This window comes from Staurois parvus, unplaced genomic scaffold (genome assembly GCF_062004578.1).
Source record: "Staurois parvus isolate SC_StPar_1 unplaced genomic scaffold, SC_StPar_1.0 ptg002849l, whole genome shotgun sequence".
Taxonomy (NCBI): domain Eukaryota; kingdom Metazoa; phylum Chordata; class Amphibia; order Anura; family Ranidae; genus Staurois; species Staurois parvus.
The window spans coordinates 80,396-97,261 of NW_028320645.1; the positions used below are offsets into that span (position 1 = coordinate 80,396).

General features: G+C 50.0%; 1 protein-coding gene across 2 annotated transcripts in view; it reads right to left on the minus strand.

Annotated features, from left to right (window-relative positions):
* Positions 1-4,937: 4,937 nt before the first annotated feature.
* The window catches only part of LOC149429041 (placenta-specific gene 8 protein-like), a 60,127-nt gene continuing 48,198 nt past the window's right edge, over positions 4,938-16,866 (minus strand). For both annotated transcript variants that reach the window (XM_089666801.1, XM_089666800.1), the window contains 2 exons: positions 10,544-10,722; positions 4,938-6,054 (listed from right to left, as the gene is read on the minus strand). In XM_089666801.1, the coding sequence (XP_089522927.1) occupies positions 5,872-6,054; positions 10,544-10,722 (362 nt within the window). In that variant the 3' untranslated portion in view covers positions 4,938-5,871. The remainder of the gene's footprint in view (positions 6,055-10,543; positions 10,723-16,866) is intronic.

The following is a 16,866-nucleotide window of genomic DNA, read 5'->3' on the forward strand; positions in this document are numbered from 1 at the left end:
AGAAGTTCACCTGCAAGAAAATGAGATTGTAGCATCCGAGATACAATTGCAAAAAATGATTTCCAGTGGTAAGACTGTACACGGGCAAATGAAACGTTTGCAGATTTGGAGACATAAGGCCAGTATTATTTTCTACAGAGGATTGAGGCTTAGCAACTGAGACACAGCCGTAAAAAACATTTTTAGCAACAGGACAGCTTGGCGGCCAAGCTCTGCCGTTCCCACAGAGGAAATTGAATTTTGCAGTCATGTGACAAGAGACTGCAATCCTGCACAGAACAAGCCCTGAGAGTCCTATTGAACCTAATTGACAAAGCCTGGACGGCAAGGCATTTCCAGTTACAGTGCTGACCTCATCTCTAGCAATATTCCATGCAGTAATTCCTTTACACCACTAGTTGTCCTCAGGATTTCATGGTAAATGACACCTTGCATCCTTCAACTTGGAAGACTCAAGACATCCTATAAGTGCAGGGGGTCATGGACCTTCCCTTCCCGAAGGGGGCATCACCATGTTGCCCTGCACTCACAGTTTAATAATGAAGCAGAAGTCTCTGATATTATCATTGAGGATATCCTAGTTTTGGGGACGTACTGAAAGGGAGCCAGAATATCATGTGACTGACTTGAAGTCATATGAAACATGACTATAATAAAGCAAAATGAAAATTTACAGCAGCAGGGGGCTCCTGGGTTGGGGGGTGGATGCAGAATTGACCTTGAATGTTTCCTGGATGGAGGCCAGCACCCCATTGTTGGTGTCGGTGGGAGGAATAGTTCCCCATCATTGGTGTCAGTGGGAGGAATGGTGCCCCATTGTTGGTGTCAGTGGAAAGAACAGTGCCTCATTGTTGATATCAGTAACAGAAATTATGCCCCATCATTGGTGTCAGTGGGAGGAATAATGTCCTATTGTTGGTGTCAGTGGGAGGAATAGTGTCCCATCATTGGTGTCAGTGGGAGGAATAATGTCCTATTGCTGGTCTCAATGGGAGGAATAGTGCCACATGGTTGGTGTCAGTAGGAGGAACAGTGTCCCATTGTTGATGTCAGTAGGAGGAATAGTGTCCTATTGTTGGTGTCAGTTGGAGGGATAGCACCTCATTGCTGGTGTCAGTGGGACGAATAGTGTCCTATTGTTGGTCTCAGTAGAGGAATAGCACCCCATTGTTGGTGTCAGTAGGAGGAATAGCGCCTCATTGTTGGTGTCAGTAGGAGGAATAGTGCCTCATTGTTGATGTCAGTAGCAAGAATTATGCCCCATTGTTGGTGTCAGTGGGAGGAATAGTGTCATATTGTTGGTCTCAGTGGGAGGAATAGTGCCCTATCATTGGTGTCAGTGGGAGGAATAGTGCCCCATCATTGGTATCAGTGGGAGGAATAGTGCCCCATTATTGGTGTCAGTGGGAGGAATAGTGCCCCATCATTGGTGTCAGTGGGAGGAATAGTGCCCCATCATTGGTGTCAGTGGGAGGAATAGTGCCCCATCATTGGTCTCAGTGGGAGGAATAGCACCCCATTGTTGGTGTCAGTAGGAGGAATAGTTCCCCATCTTTGGTGTCAGTCGGAGGAATAGTGTCTCGTGGTTGGTGTCAGTAGGAGGAACAGTGCCCCATTGTTGGTGTCAGTAGGAGGAATAGTGCCCCATCATTGGTGTCAGTAGAAGGAATAGTGTCCTATTGTTGGTCTCAGTGGGAGGAACAGAGCCCCATTGTTGGTGTCAGTGGGAGGAATAGTGCCCCATGGTTGGTGTCAGTAGGAGGAACAGTGCCCCATTATTGGTGTCAGTAGGAGGAACAGTGCCCCATTGTCGGTGTCAGTAGGAGGAATAGTGCCCCATTGTTGGTGTCAGTGGGAGGAATAGTGTCATATTGTTTTTCTCAGTGGGAGGAATAGCACCCCATTGTTGGTGTTAGCAGGAGGAATAGTTCCCCATCTTTGGTGTCAGTCGGAGGAATAGTGCCCCATGGTTGGTGTCAGTAGGAGGAACAGTTGCCCATTGTTGGTGTCAGTAGGAGGAATAGTTCCCCATCTTTGGTGTCAGTAGGAGGAACAGTGCCCCATTGTCAGTGTCAGTAGGAGGAATAGTGTCCTATTGTTGGTCTCAGTGGGAGGAACAGAGCCCCATCTTTGGTGTCAATAGGAGGAATAGTGTCCTATTGCTGGTCTCAGTGGGAGGAATAGTGCCCCATCATTGGTATCAGTGGGAGGAATAGTTCCCCATCTTTGGTGTCAGTGGGAGTAAAAGTGCCCCAATGGTCAAATAAAGGCAAGCTGAGAGCTGCATCTGGCCCCCGGGCCGCAGTTTGGAGACCACTGTTGTATAAGGACACCATCACAGAATATTCAGTCTGTTGGTCAATAAAAATACTTTCTATTTGAACACCTTATCCTCAGTTACACATGTAAAAGCCAATAGAATACACAACAGCAACAGGATGTTGAGTGGTAAAAATACAAAAAACTTTATTGTAAATACAAACAGAGGCAGAAATGTGGGACGTTTCCGAAGACGAAGCCCCAAAGGTCCCTTGGCAATATGTCAGCTGGCAGATTTATGAGCTCTATGCAGGAATGTGGGTTTTCTCCTGTGCTGGTGCCGTTCACACTACGGCTGGGTTCACATCTGTGCGGGTGGTTCCGCTGCGGATCCGCATGTAAATCTGTGCAGCCGCAAAACCTGCACAGAGAAATGTGGACCCGCGGGGGGGGGGGTGCCATTAGTTCTACTGGCCCGCCGCCCGCACTGGAAAACACAACCGTACTGAGAACCGAGGTTCCCACGTGGACTGCATTTTCATATGAAGTGCGGGGACTTCTTCCCTGCGTGTCACGGGGCATGGGAGTCCATTCAAATGAACGGGCTCTCGTGCCCACACAAAACGTGGCCCGCACGGCCGCATATATGTGAACCGGGGCTAACAGAAGGGAAAACAAGCAGCAGGAAATATTGAAACTGAGTACAAGTGACTGTGGCACTAAATACGGATGTGAAATGATAGTGTTGTGCAGCAGTAACAGTCAGGGAACTGACACACAGTGTTGTTTATTTCACCTTTACGGACTGTATACAAAAATATACAAAGAGATATAACTAGTATTAAACTGGGGGTATAAAAAGAAGGTGTCCCGAGAAACGGGAAAACAAGAAACAGTTCCTGCGTTTGTCCACTAGGTGGTGATGCAGTGTAACTATATGGCACAGGGGAAGGTGTCACTGGTATTCCATCTACTGTAGGTGGGCCAGGAACTGATAGGTAAAGTGTCCTGGAGGGGAATGCAGTCTCTCACTTGTTAGGGGACCATCTGCAGAGGAGAGACTAGGTGGTTAAGAAAAAATCCTTCTTAGGACAATCATGGAACCTTAAAGTCGTACCTCCATGTTCCTGAGATGAGGAAGTGAGACGCTTTATGTGCAAAGTATGTCAGATAAGGACACGCCCCTTTGGACCACAAAGAAATAATATGCAAAAAAAAATTGGTGACACACAAATTATTTTTTATGGCAACTTTTTCTTTATACTGAGGAGGAGATGAGGACAGAGGGATTTGGTTCCATAAGAAGGACAACTGAGGAGGAGAAGGGGACAGATGGACTTGGTTCCATAAGAGGGACAACTGAGGAGGAGACAGGGACAGATGGACTTGGTTCCATAAGAGGGACAACTGAGGAGGAGACAGGGACAGAGGGACTTGGTTCCATAAGAAGGATAACTTAGGAGGAGATGGGGACAGATGGACTTGGTTCCATAAGAGGGACAACTGAGGAGGAGAAGGGGACAGATGGATTTGGTTCCATAAGAGGGACAACTGAGGAGGAGACAGGGACAGAGGGACTTGGTTCCATAAGAAGGATAACTTAGGAGGAGATGGGGACAGATGGACTTGGTTCCATAAGAGGGACAACTGAGGAGGAGAAGGGGACAGATGGATTTGGTTCCATAAGAGGGACAACTGAGGAGGAGAAGGGGACAGATGGACTTGGTTCCATAAGAGGGACAACTGAGGAGGAGACAGGGACAGAGGGACTTGGTTCCATAAGAAGGATAACTTAGGAGGAGATGGGGACAGATGGATTTGGTTCCATAAGAAGGATAACTTAGGAGGAGATGGGGACAGATGGATTTGGTTCCATAAGAAGGACAACTGAGGAGGAGATGGGGACAGAGGGATTTGGTTCCATAAGAGGGACAACTGAGGAGGAGAAGGGGACAGGGGGATTTGGTTCCATAAGAAGGACAACTGAGGAGGAGACGGGGACAGAGGGATTTGGTTACATAAAAAAAGGACAAATGGAGGAGGAAGCAGAAACATAGTAATTTGATTCCATAAGAAGGACAACTGAGGAGGAGACAGGGACAGAGGGACTTGGTTCCAAAAGAAAGACAACAGAAGAGGAGATGGGGACAGAGGGACTTGGTTCCATAAGAAGGACAACCAATTAGGAGACGGGGACAGAGGGATTTGGTTCCATAAGAAGGACAACAGAGGAGGAGAAAGGGACAGAGGGACTTGGTTCCATAAGAAGGACAGCCAAGGAGGAGATGGGGACAGAGAGACTTGGTTCTATATGAGGGACAACTTAGGAGGAGATGGGGACAGAAGGACTTGATTCTATAGAAAGAACAACTGAAGAGGAGAAAGGGACTTGGTTCCATAAGAGGGATAACTGAGGAGGACAGGGACAGAGGGACTTGGTTCCATAAGAGGGATAACTGAGGAGGACAGGGACAGAGGGACTTGGTTCCATAAGAGGGACAACTGAGGAGGAGATGGGGACAGAGGGACTTGGTTCCATAAGAGGGACAACTGAGGAGGAGATGGGGACAAAGGGACTTGGTTCCATAAGAGGGACAACTGAGGAGGAGATGGGGACAGAGGGATTTGGTTCCATAAGAGGGATAACTGAAGAGGAGATGGGGACAGAGGGACTTGGTTCCATAAGAGGGACAACTGAGGAGGATAGGGACTTGGTTCCATAAGATGGACAGCTGGAAGCTATGCTTGAAGTGTATGTTCAGCCCATCGTTTCCTTAGTTTTCCATGTAGTGGGGGTTAGATCTCCTGTCAGGTATTATTGCTATCTAGAGATCTGTTGGGGAGACTTCCCCTCACTTGCTGTCCTGCTGACAACATTTTAGCACTCACTTCCTGTCTGCTAAACTGGTATTAAAAAAACAAAAAATGAACTTTGCAGACGTATTAAAGCTGAACTTCCAGAGAACTGAAAGAACTGTCCTTGCAGTGGGACTCCTCCAGGACTTCAAGGGTTTGAATGCTCAGCCTTGCCTAGGCTACCAAGACTTATTACTTACGTTGTCCCTCCCCCTTCCATGCACCCGGTTCCTCGCAGCCTCTTCTCTTCAGCGTCCTGGCTGGTGGCTGTGACATCATCACATACATGCAGAACTATCATTCCCATTGTAGTGAGGACATGGAGAACCCGTCTACAAGGCAAAGCATCAGAGAGAAGTGAGCGTCGGCTGCTGGAGGAGTGAGGGATAAGGTCAGTAATGGGCTCTCAGTATCCTAGGCAAAATGAGCATTTAACCCTTGCAATGATAGGGGAACAAGAGTATTTATTTTTTTCAGATCTCCAGCGTAGCTTTAAATTTTCCCTCAACACGGCCGCAAACATGGCAGTGTCAGAACGGCAGATGAGGGAGCTGTGGGAAGGTGAGACTACCGTAGAAATCAGTTGGTCCCATCAACACTCTGGAAATTGAATTCAGATTGGTCACACACTGATCCAATGAGACAATTCTATAAGGCAGTGTATAATTCGATGTGAAAAGCGCAGCAGCCCAGCAACCAATCAGCTTTCAGATGAATGAAGGTGAGCGCTGATCGGTTGACTTGGGTTACTGCAACTCAGTATTCAGTAAGAGGAGTATAGCCGTGAGCCTGGGGCATCATGGGTGCGTTGCTCAGGATGGTGGTCTGTGCGGTGGTCACAGTGGACCAATTCCCCCTCCGCCGGATCTCCCGGGCCATCTGACACCAAGTACAGGAGTAGCAGCAGCAGGAGCGGATGCAGTCATCACAGATCGAACCCTGAAATGAGACCGATGGAAAGGGATGTCAAATGAGATGTTATGGGGAAGGATTTGTAACATTGAGGTGTCTGCATAAAGCACGTCCAACACCGCTGCCATGGCACAGTTTTACCACCCCTGTAGGCCCAGTGGATATGGAAAGGGGATTCACCTCAAGACCCAACTCCAGCAGGGGTGCTTCCAAAAACACAGACTCAAGAATCCCCTGCCACTGGTGTGCTTTTGTGACATCAAGGAGGTGGGTGGCCAGCTTTGTAGCCTACCAGAGGTTCCCAACCCCTCAATATACACAGAGCTTTCATGGAATATTACAGCTATAGAGAGAGTATTGGAGAAGCCCAGCACACGGCCTCAGTACACATGTGGCAGAATGAGATCTTCATTCCTCTGCAGGAGGAGATCTGATGAAGTATAATTCTCTCTCCTTCCCCAACCAGAGAGGGGGTCTGAGCTGATTAAAGATTTACCACCAATATACAGTGGGGCAAAAAAGTATTTAGTCCCCACCAATGGTACAAGTTCTCCCACTTACAAAGATGAGAGAGGCCTGTAATTGGCATCATAGGGAGACCTCAACTACAGTTGTGTCCAAAATTATTCAACCCCCACTGAAATTGAGTGTTTTGGCCAGTTTGACATTGCTTTTGATCATTCAGTCATCTTGCTTACATTTACATTAAAGAGGCACTTGTAGGTCAGACAAATATAACATAACAGTTATAATGAAATAACCACAAATGTCTTTTCTGTGCTCACAGCATTATCAGTTTTATTCAACCCCCAAGTGACATTCAATCTTAGTACTTAGTACAGCATCCTTTTACAGTTATAACAGCTTTTAAACGTGAAGCATAGCTTGACACAAGTGTCTTGCAGCGATCTACGGGTATCTTCGCCCATTCTTCATGGGCAAAGGCCTCCAGTTCAGTCACATTCTTAGGCTTGCGCACTGCAACTGCTTTCTTTAAGTCCCACCAGAGGTTCTCAATCGGATTTAAGTCTGGTGACTGCGATGGCCACTCCAAAATGTTCCAGCCTTTCCTCTGCAACCATGCTCTAGTGGACTTGGAGGTATGCTTGGGATCATTGTCCTGTTGAAAGGTCCAACGTCTCCCAAGCCTCAGGTGTGTGACGGACTGCATCACGTTTCCATCCAATATCTCCTGGTACTGAAGAGAATTCATGGTACCTTGCACACGCTGAAGCTTCCCTGTACCTGCAGAAGCAAAACAGCCCCAAAGCATGATTGACCCTCCACCATGCTTCACAGTAGGCAAGGTGTTCTTTTCATCATAGGCCTTGTTCTTCCTCCTCCAAACATAGCGTTGATCCATGGGCCCAAACAGTTCTAATTTTGTTTCATCAGTCCACAGAACACTATCCCACAACTTTTGTGGTTTGTCCACATGGCTTTTGGCATACTGCAGTCGACTCTTCTTATTCTTTGGAGACAGCAAGGGGGTACGCCTGGGAGTTCTGGCACGGAGGCCTTCATTACGCAGTGTGCGTCTTATTGTCTGGGCTGAAACTTCTGTACCCACATCTGACAAATCTTTTCTCAGTTCCTCAGCAGTCACACGGGGACTTCTCTCCACTCTACGCTTCAGGTAGCGCACAGCAGTCGAAGTCAGCATCTTCTTTCTGCCACGACCAGGTAGCGTTTCAACAGTGCCCTTTGCCTTGAATTTGCGAATGATGCTTCCTAAGGTGTCTCTTGGTATGTTTAACATCTTTGCAATCTTCTTATAGCCATTGCCCTTCCTGTGAAGAGAAATCACCTCTTCTCTTGTCTTCCTGGACCATTCTCTTGCCTTCACCATGTTTGTAACCACACCAGTAAATGTCTAGAAGGAGCTGAGTATCACAGTCATTTTAAAGCTGCCTAATTGGTGCTTATTATGCTTGATTGCTGCTCGGTGACATCCACAGGTGTTTTCAATACCTGATGGAAAGCACCTGTATGAACCTCTGTTCTTCAGAGTGGTAGTCTTTAAGGGGTTGAATAATTGTGGCAATGAAGAAACCACATAAGAACCATTTACTACTGTATTACATAAACAATTGATGTCATTTTAGTTGCATTTGGGTAGTTACAACGTCCTTGTAGGATTTGATTCTGAATACAATTCCAAATGTACACTATAGTCCCTAAACCCCTTTACAGCATTGGGGGTTGAATAATTTTGGACACAACTGTATGAGAGACAAAATGAGAAAACAAATCCAGACAATCACATTGGCTGATCTGGAAAGAATTTATTTGCAAATTATGGTGGAAAATAAGTATTTGGTGAATATGAAAAGTTGATGTCAATACTTTGTTATATATCCTTTGTTGGCAATGACAGAAGTCAGACGTTTCCTGGAAGTCTTCACAAGGTTGGCACACACTGTTGCTGGTATGTTGGCCCATCCTCCATGCAGATCTCCTCCTCCATGCAGATCTCCTCTAGAGCAGTGATGTTTTGGGGCTGTCGCTGGGTAACACGGACTTTCAACTCCCTCCAAAGGTTTTCTATGGGGTTGAGATCTGGAGACTGGCTAGGCCACTCCAGGACCTTGAAATGCTTCTTACGAAGCCACTCCTTCGTTGCCCGGGCGGTATGTTTGGGATCATTGTCATGTTGGAAGACCCAGCCACGTTTCATCTTCAATGCCCTTGCTGATGGAAGGAGGTTTGCACTCAAAATCTCACGATACATGGCCCCATTCATTCTGTCCTGTACATGGATCAGTCGTCCTGGTCCCTTTGCGGAGAAACAGCCCCAAAGCATGATGTTGCCACCCCCATGCTTCACAGTAGGTATGGTGTTCTTTGGATGCAACTCAGCATTCTCTCTCCTCCAAACACGATGAGTTGTGTTTCTACCAAACAGTTCTATTTTGGTTTCATCTGACCATATGACATTCTCCCAATCCTCTTCTGGATCATCCAAATGCTCTCTAGCAAACTTCAGACGGGCCCCCGGACTTGTACTGGCTTAAGCAGGGGGACACGTCTGGCACTGCAGGATCTGAGTCCCTGGCGGCGTAGTGTGTTACTGATGGTAGCCTTTGTTACGTTGGTCCCAGCTCTCTGCAGGTCATTCACTAGGTCCCCTTGTGTGGTCCTGGGATTTTTGCTCACCGTTCTTGTGATCATTTTGACCCCACGGGGTGAGATCTGGCGTGGAGCCCCAGATGGAGGGAGATTATCAGTGGTCTTGTATGTCTTCCATTTTCTAATTATTGCTCCCACAGTTGATTCGTTCACACCAAGCTGCTTGCCTATTGCAGATTCAGTCTTCCCAGCCTGGTGCAGGTCTACAATTTTGTTTCTGGTGTCCTTCGATAGCTCTTTGGTCTTCACCATAGTGGAGTTTGGAGTGTGACTGTTTGAGGTTGTGGACAGGTGTCTTTTATACTGATAACAAGTTCAAACAGGTGCCATTGATACAGGTAATGAGTGCAGGACAGAGGAGCCTCTTAAAGAAGAAGGTCCAGGTCTGTGAGAGCCAGAAATCTTGCTTGTTTGTAGGTCACCAAATACTTATTTTCCACCATAATTTGCAAATAAATTCTTTCCAGATCAGCCAATGTGATTGTCTGGATTTGTTTTCTCATTTTGTCTCTCATAGTTGAGGTCTCCCTATGATGCCAATTACAGGCCTCTCTCATCTTTGTAAGTGGGAGAACTTGCACAATTGGTGGTGACTAAATACTTTTTTGCCCCCACTGTATATATAGATAACAAGTGTGTGTTGTACATCCTGTCTTTATGCAACGCCTTCCCTTGCACTTGCTGACTATTCCCAACTGTGAAAAGGAGTGGTGGGAATTGCTGGGAGATCATTTTGTCTGTCAGATTCAGGAGATCTGTTCCTCACCATGCCTGCAGGGATCTGTTAGAGCCCGGGAGCTGCTGAGAACAAATCGGTCCTTGTAAACATAGAAGATTTATGTGTTTACGAGTGACAGTGGAGAGTGATGAGCGGAGGGTGAGGGGGCCACATGACATGGTCTGGCCATCCAGAGTCGGCCTGTGGGCCTTGTGTTTAAAATATGTGCTTTAAACTATTTTTTCTTGGTACATGTCTCCCATGGTATTGTCCAGTTCCCCATGCCCTTTGTTGATAATTCCTTCCCTATTGGCCTAGAAAATGATCATTACTGATTTCTAAGATTCCATTTTTGCTGACTTCAATGGGGTTCAGATTCAGCATCCAAACTTCCATAAATTTTGCTAAACTCTGCTGGATCTGAACTCGGGTACATTCAGTTCATCACTAATAGTGAGCCCTACACCTTAGTAACACCAAAATAAGTCAAATTCTGCACATCCCCGAGCACTATGGCACCACATCTGCTGGCTTCAGGAACCTGATGACCACCCTCCAAGATGGCGGCAGTGACCCAGAGCATGGGCTGGGTCCCTAAACTTGTATCAGAAATAAAACTGGTGTAATGTCTAAAAGTATTGCTACTTCCCCAACATGCATCAGACTTACATGAATCTTGTGTCTTTCTCGGACAGCGGCTCTCATGGCAATAGTTATAGGAGGACAGACCCCGCTACAGCCAACATATCCCATGAGGGTCGGATCCATCAAGGGCAGACAAAAGCACTCTCCAAATTCACTGGCCGTGTTGCACTGCATGCAGGGGAAGCACCAGAGAGCACAGCAACCTGCCAAGAGAGACCGGGGAGAGGTGAGAGAGAAGGAGGGATAGAATATCACTGTTATTGTACAAGATTTATGCAGAACCAACAGTTCGAGCAGCAAGGTCACAGTAAGGGAGACTGTACAGATACCATGTAATGCAATACAGGAGGGCTCAGAGGGCTCAGGGGGCTTAGAGGGCTCAGAGGGCTCAGAGGGCTCAGAGGGCATAGAGGGCTCAGAGGGCTCAGAGGGCATAGAGGGCTCAGAGGGCTCAGAGGGCTCAGAGGGCATAGAGGGCTCAGAGGGCTTAGAGGGCTCAGAGGGCATAGAGGGCTCAGAGGGCTTAGAGGGCTCAGAGGGCTCAGAGGGCATAGAGGGCTCAGAGGGCTCAGAGGGCTCAGGGGGCTCAGAGGGCTCAGAGGGCTCAGAGGGCTCAGAGGGCATAGAGGGCTCAGAGGGCTCAGGGGGCTTAGAGGGCTCAGAGGGCATAGAGGGCTCAGAGGGCTTAGAGGGCTCAGAGGGCTCAGAGGGCATAGGGGGCTCAGAGGGCATAGAGGGCTCAGAGGGCTCAGAGGGCTTAGAGGGCTCAGAGGGCATAGAGAGCTCAGAGGGCATAGAGGGCTCAGAGGGCTCAGGGGGCTTAGAGGGCTTAGAGGGCTCAGGGGGCTTAGAGGGCTCAGGGGGCTCAGAGGGCTCAGAGGGCATAGAGGGCTCAGAGGGCTTAGGGGGCTCAGAGGGCATAGAGGGCTCAGAGGGCATAGAGGGCTCAGAGGGCTCAGGGGGCTTAGAGGGCTCAGAGGGCATAGAGGGCTCAGGGGGCTCAGAGGGCATAGAGGGCTCAGAGGGCATAGAGGGCTCAGGGGGCTCAGAGGGCATAGAGGGCTCAGAGGGCTTAGGGGGCTCAGAGGGCATAGAGGGCTCAGAGGGCATAGAGGGCTCAGAGGACTCAGAGGGCTTAGAGGGCTCAGAGGGCATAGAGAGCTCAGAGGGCATAGAGGGCTCAGAGGGCTCAGAGGGCTTAGAGGGCTCAGAGGGCTCAGAGGGCATAGGGGGCTCAGAGGGCATAGAGGGCTCAGAGGGCTCAGAGGGCTTAGAGGGCTCAGAGGGCATAGAGAGCTCAGAGGGCATAGAGGGCTCAGAGGGCTCAGGGGGCTTAGAGGGCTTAGAGGGCTCAGGGGGCTTAGAGGGCTCAGGGGGCTCAGAGGGCTCAGAGGGCATAGAGGGCTCAGAGGGCTTAGGGGGCTCAAGGGGCTCAGAGGGCATAGAGGGCATAGAGGGCTCAGAGGGCTCAGGGGGCTTAGAGGGCTCAGAGGGCATAGAGGGCTCAGGGGGCTCAGAGGGCATAGAGGGCTCAGAGGGCATAGAGGGCTCAGGGGGCTCAGAGGGCATAGAGGGCTCAGAGGGCTTAGGGGGCTCAGAGGGCATAGAGGGCTCAGAGGGCTTAGAGAGCTCAGAGGGCATAGAGGGCTCAGAGGGCTCAGGGGGCTTAGAGGGCTTAGAGGGCTCAGGGGGCTTAGAGGGCTCAGGGGGCTCAGAGGGCTTAGGGGGCTCAGGGGGCTCAGAGGGCTCAGAGGGCATAGAGGGCTCAGAGGGCATAGAGGGCTCAGAGGGCTCAGGGGGCTCAGAGGGCATAGAGGGCTCAGGGGGCTCAGAGGGCATAGAGGGCTCAGAGGGCTTAGGGGGCTCAGGGGGCTCAGAGGGCATAGAGGGCTCAGAGGGCATAGAGGGCTCAGAGGGCATAGAGGGCTCAGAGGGCATAGAGGGCTCAGGGGGCTCAGAGGGCTTAGAGGGCTCAGGGGGCTCAGGGGGCTCAGGGGGCTCAGAGGGCTTAGGGGGCTCAGGGGGCTCAGAGGGCATAGAGGGCTCAGAGGGCATAGAGGGCTCAGGGGGCTCAGAGGGCTTAGAGGGCTCAGGGGGCTTAGGGGGCTCAGGGGGCTCAGAGGGCTTAGAGGGCATAGAGGGCTCAGAGGGCATAGAGGGCTCAGAGGGCTCAGAGGGCTCAGAGGGCTTAGAGGGCTCAGAGGGCTCAGGGGGCTCAGAGGGCTCTGCTCATAAGAGCTTACAATCTAAAAGTATAGAAAGAAGAGCGAGGTGAATAGAAAGAAAAGAGAGAGGATGAGAGGGAGAGGAGGTATCATCTTTTACTGCTAATAATGTCAATCATTCTGCCCCACCCCCATCCAACCCATAAAACCTGAAATGTTGTGGCTATACTAAAATGTATTTGGTCCTGCTGAGAAAGCTTCTTTCAATTAGTGTGGGAGAAATTAGGGAAAGAGAGAGTTGGGGGATAAAAAGAAAAATAAGGAAGGTAAAGAGAGAGAGAAAGATCGGAGAGAGAGGAATAATGGGAGGTAGAGAGAGATCAGCAAGAGAGAAAGAGAGATTGAGAAGAGATAGAGAGACCAGGGAGAAAAAGAGATGAGGGAGGTAGAGATAGAGATCTGGAGGTAGAGAGACAGATGATGGGGAGAGAAAAAGACAAGAGAGGTAGAAAGAGATATTAAGCACAGAGAATTTGGGAAGAGAGAGATCACCACAGTCCTTCTTTATGGCAGTGAAGTTTGGGGTCCTGTCACCCACCCAGACCAGTCCAAATGGGACTCCAGCCAGCCAGAAATTTTTCATCTGGAATTCTGCAAGCACCACTTCCAAGTCCATCGGAGCTCCTCCAACAGTGCTTGCCGGTCTGAGCTTGGCAGATTTCCTTTGCTCCTCGCAGTACAGAAGAGGGCGCCATCATACTGGGACTACCTACAAAAGAGCAGTCCTAACTCCACACACTACCACCACAAGGCCCTAATGACCAATAAGGACCAGTGGAAGCCATGTGGCCTGCAACAACTCATCAGCGCCTTCTCCATTTCAAGCACCCAACAATCTGGCCTGACTAAATGTCAAACAAAGAACATAATGAATGATTCCCAAGACAAATACGTTGAGGAATGGAGAAATGAAATAAACTCTAAGAATCAAACTGTTTTCCAGTCACTGCAGGGAGACTACAAACTGGAAGTACTACAAAACCCCAAAGACAGACAGACCCTGAGCCGGTACAGACTGAGCGCCCACAGCCTGGAAATCCAATCAGGATGGCACAGACAGACCTACAAACCCAGGGAGAGTACACTGTGCCTACAATGTGACCAGGGGGTCCTGGAGGATGAGGGACACTTCCTGCTACAATGTGACCAGGGGGCCCTGAAGGATGGGGACCGCTTCCTGCTACAATGTGACCAGGGGGCCCTGGAGGATGGGGACCGCTTCCTGCTACAATGTGACCAGGGGGCCCTGAAGGATGGGGACCGCTTCCTGCTACAATGTGACCAGGGGCCCCTGAAGGATGAGGACCACTTCCTGCTACAATGTGACCAGGGGGCCCTGGAGGATGAGGACCACTTCCTGCTACAATGTGACCAGGGGCCCCTGAAGGATGAGGACCACTTCCTGCTACAATGTGACCAGGGGGTCCTGGAGGATGAGGACCACTTCCTGCTACAATGTGACCAGGGGGTCCTGGAGGATGAGGACCACTTCCCGCTACAATGTGACCAGGGGGTCCTGGAGGATGAGGACCACTTCCTGCTACAATGTGACCAGGGGGTCCTGGAGGATGAGGACCACTTCCTGCTACAATGTGACCAGGGGGTCCTGGAGGATGAGGACCTCTTCCTGCTACAATGTGACCAGGGGGTCCTGGAGGATGAGGACCTCTTCCTGCTACAATATGATCAGGGGGTCCTGGATGATGAGGACCACTTCCTGCTACAATGTGACCGGGGGTCCTGGAGGATGAGAGAGAGAGATCAGATAGAGATCAGGTGGAGAGAGATTGGAGAGAGGCCTCAGGTGGAGAGAGAGAGAGAGAGAGAGAGAGAGAGAGATTGAGCAGAGAAAGATTGGAGAGAGAGAGATCAGGTAGAGAGATCAGGTATACCGAGGTCAGGTAGAGTAGTTGATGGGGACAAGGGCCTCTTCCCCACAACCATGGCCAGTGGTTGTGGCTTTCTGCGGGTGGGGGGCTTATTGGAATCTGGAAGCCCCCTTTAACAAGGGGGCCCCAGATCCCCCTTTAACAAGGGGGCCCCCAGATCCCAGCTCCCCCACTATGTGAATGAGTATGGGGTACATGGTACCACTACCCATTCACAAAAAAAAAGTGTAGTGTAAAAATGACAGGAAACATTTAAAAAATGTCCCCGAAGTAGATCCAACATCAATAACAGTGCCTGCCGCCTCCAACCCGAAAAAAAGAAAACAAAAAAAAATCTGCTCCTCTCTCCATGCTGACTTCCACCATCTGACAGCTGTGCCACGATGACAGTTCTTAACCCCTCACCTACAGGACACTTCTACCCCCTTCCTGCCTACAGGGCACTTCTACCCCCTTCCTGCCTACAGGGCACTTCTACCCCCTTCCTGCCTACAGGACACTTCTACCCCCTTCCTGCCTACAGGGCACTTCTACCCCCTTCCTGCCTACAGGGCACTTCTACCCCCTTCCTGCCTACAGGACACTTCTACCCCCTTCCTGCCTACAGGGCACTTCTACCCCCTTCCTGCCTACAGGGCACTTCTACCCCCTTCCTGCCTACCGGGCACTTCTACCCCCTTCCTGCCTACAGGACACTTCTACCCCCTTCCTGCCTACAGGACACTTCTACCTCCTTCCTGCCTACAGGACACTTCTACCCCCTTCCTGCCTACAGGACACTTCTACCCCCTTCCTGCCTACAGGGCACTTCTACCCCGTTCCTGCCTACAGGGCACTTCTACCTCCTTCCTGCCTACAGGGCACTTCTACCCCCTTCCTGCCTACCGGGCACTTCTACCCCCTTCCTGCCTACCGGGCACTTCTACCCCCTTCCTGCCTACAGGACACTTCTACCCCCTTCCTGCCTACAGGGCACTTCTACCCCGTTCCTGCCTACAGGGCACTTCTACCCCCTTCCTGCCTACAGGGCACTTCTACCTCCTTCCTGCCTACAGGACACTTCTACCCCCTTCCTGCCTACAGGGCACTTCTACCCCCTTCCTGCCTACCGGGCACTTCTACCCCCTTCCTGCCTACAGGGCACTTCTACCCCCTTCCTGCCTACCGGGCACTTCTACCCCCTTCCTGCCTACAGGGCGCTTCTACCCCCTTCCTGCCCAGGCCAATTTCCAGCTTTCAGCACTGTCACACTTTGAATGACAATTGCGCGGTCATGCAACACTGTAAACATATGAAATGTTTATCATTTTTTTGTGACAGACAGAACTTTATTTTGGTGGTATTTAATCACCTCAGGGATTTTATTTTTTCTTAAACAAACAAAAAAACACTAACATTTTGAAAAAAAAAGTTTTTTCATAGTTTTTGTTACAACATTTTGTAAATAAGTGATTTTTCTCCTTCACTGATGTGCGCTAATGAGGCTGTAGTGATGGGCACTGATAGGTGGAACTGATGGACACTGATAGGCGGCACTGATGGGCACTGATGAGGAGGCACTGGTAGGTGGCACTGATGGACACTGATAGGCGGCACTGATGGGCACTGATGAGGAGGCACTGGTAGGTGGCACTGATGGGCATTGACAGGCTTCACTGATGGGCACTGCAAGGCAGCACTCATATATGGCACTGATAGGTGGCACTGGTAGGTGGCACTGATGGGCATTGACAGGCATCACTGATGGGCACTGAAAGGCAGCATTCATATATGGCACTGATAGGTGGCACTGATAGGTGGCACTGACTGGCACTGTTAAGCGGCACCGATAGACAGCACTGATGGGCACTGATAGGCGGCACTGACTGGAACTGATAGGTGGCACTGATGGGTGACACTGAAAGGCAGCTCAGATGGGCACTGATATGTGGCATTGATGTGGCACTGATAGGCACTGACAGCTGGCACTGATGGACACTGACAGGAGGCACTGCTGGGGCTACACAGATCATCAGGGCGCACTATCATCAGTGCTCTGATGATCAGTGCACCTGTCCCCTCTGAGGAATGCCGATTACCAGCTCTCCTCCCCTCTGTCAGCGTGACAGCTCGTGAGGAGAGAAATGCTGATAACTGGCATTTCCCTGTTTACATGCAATCAGCTGTGATTGGACACCACATGACCGAGCCGGCATCTTCAGCTCCTTCTGTGGATTGGTGATCCGCTGTGTCT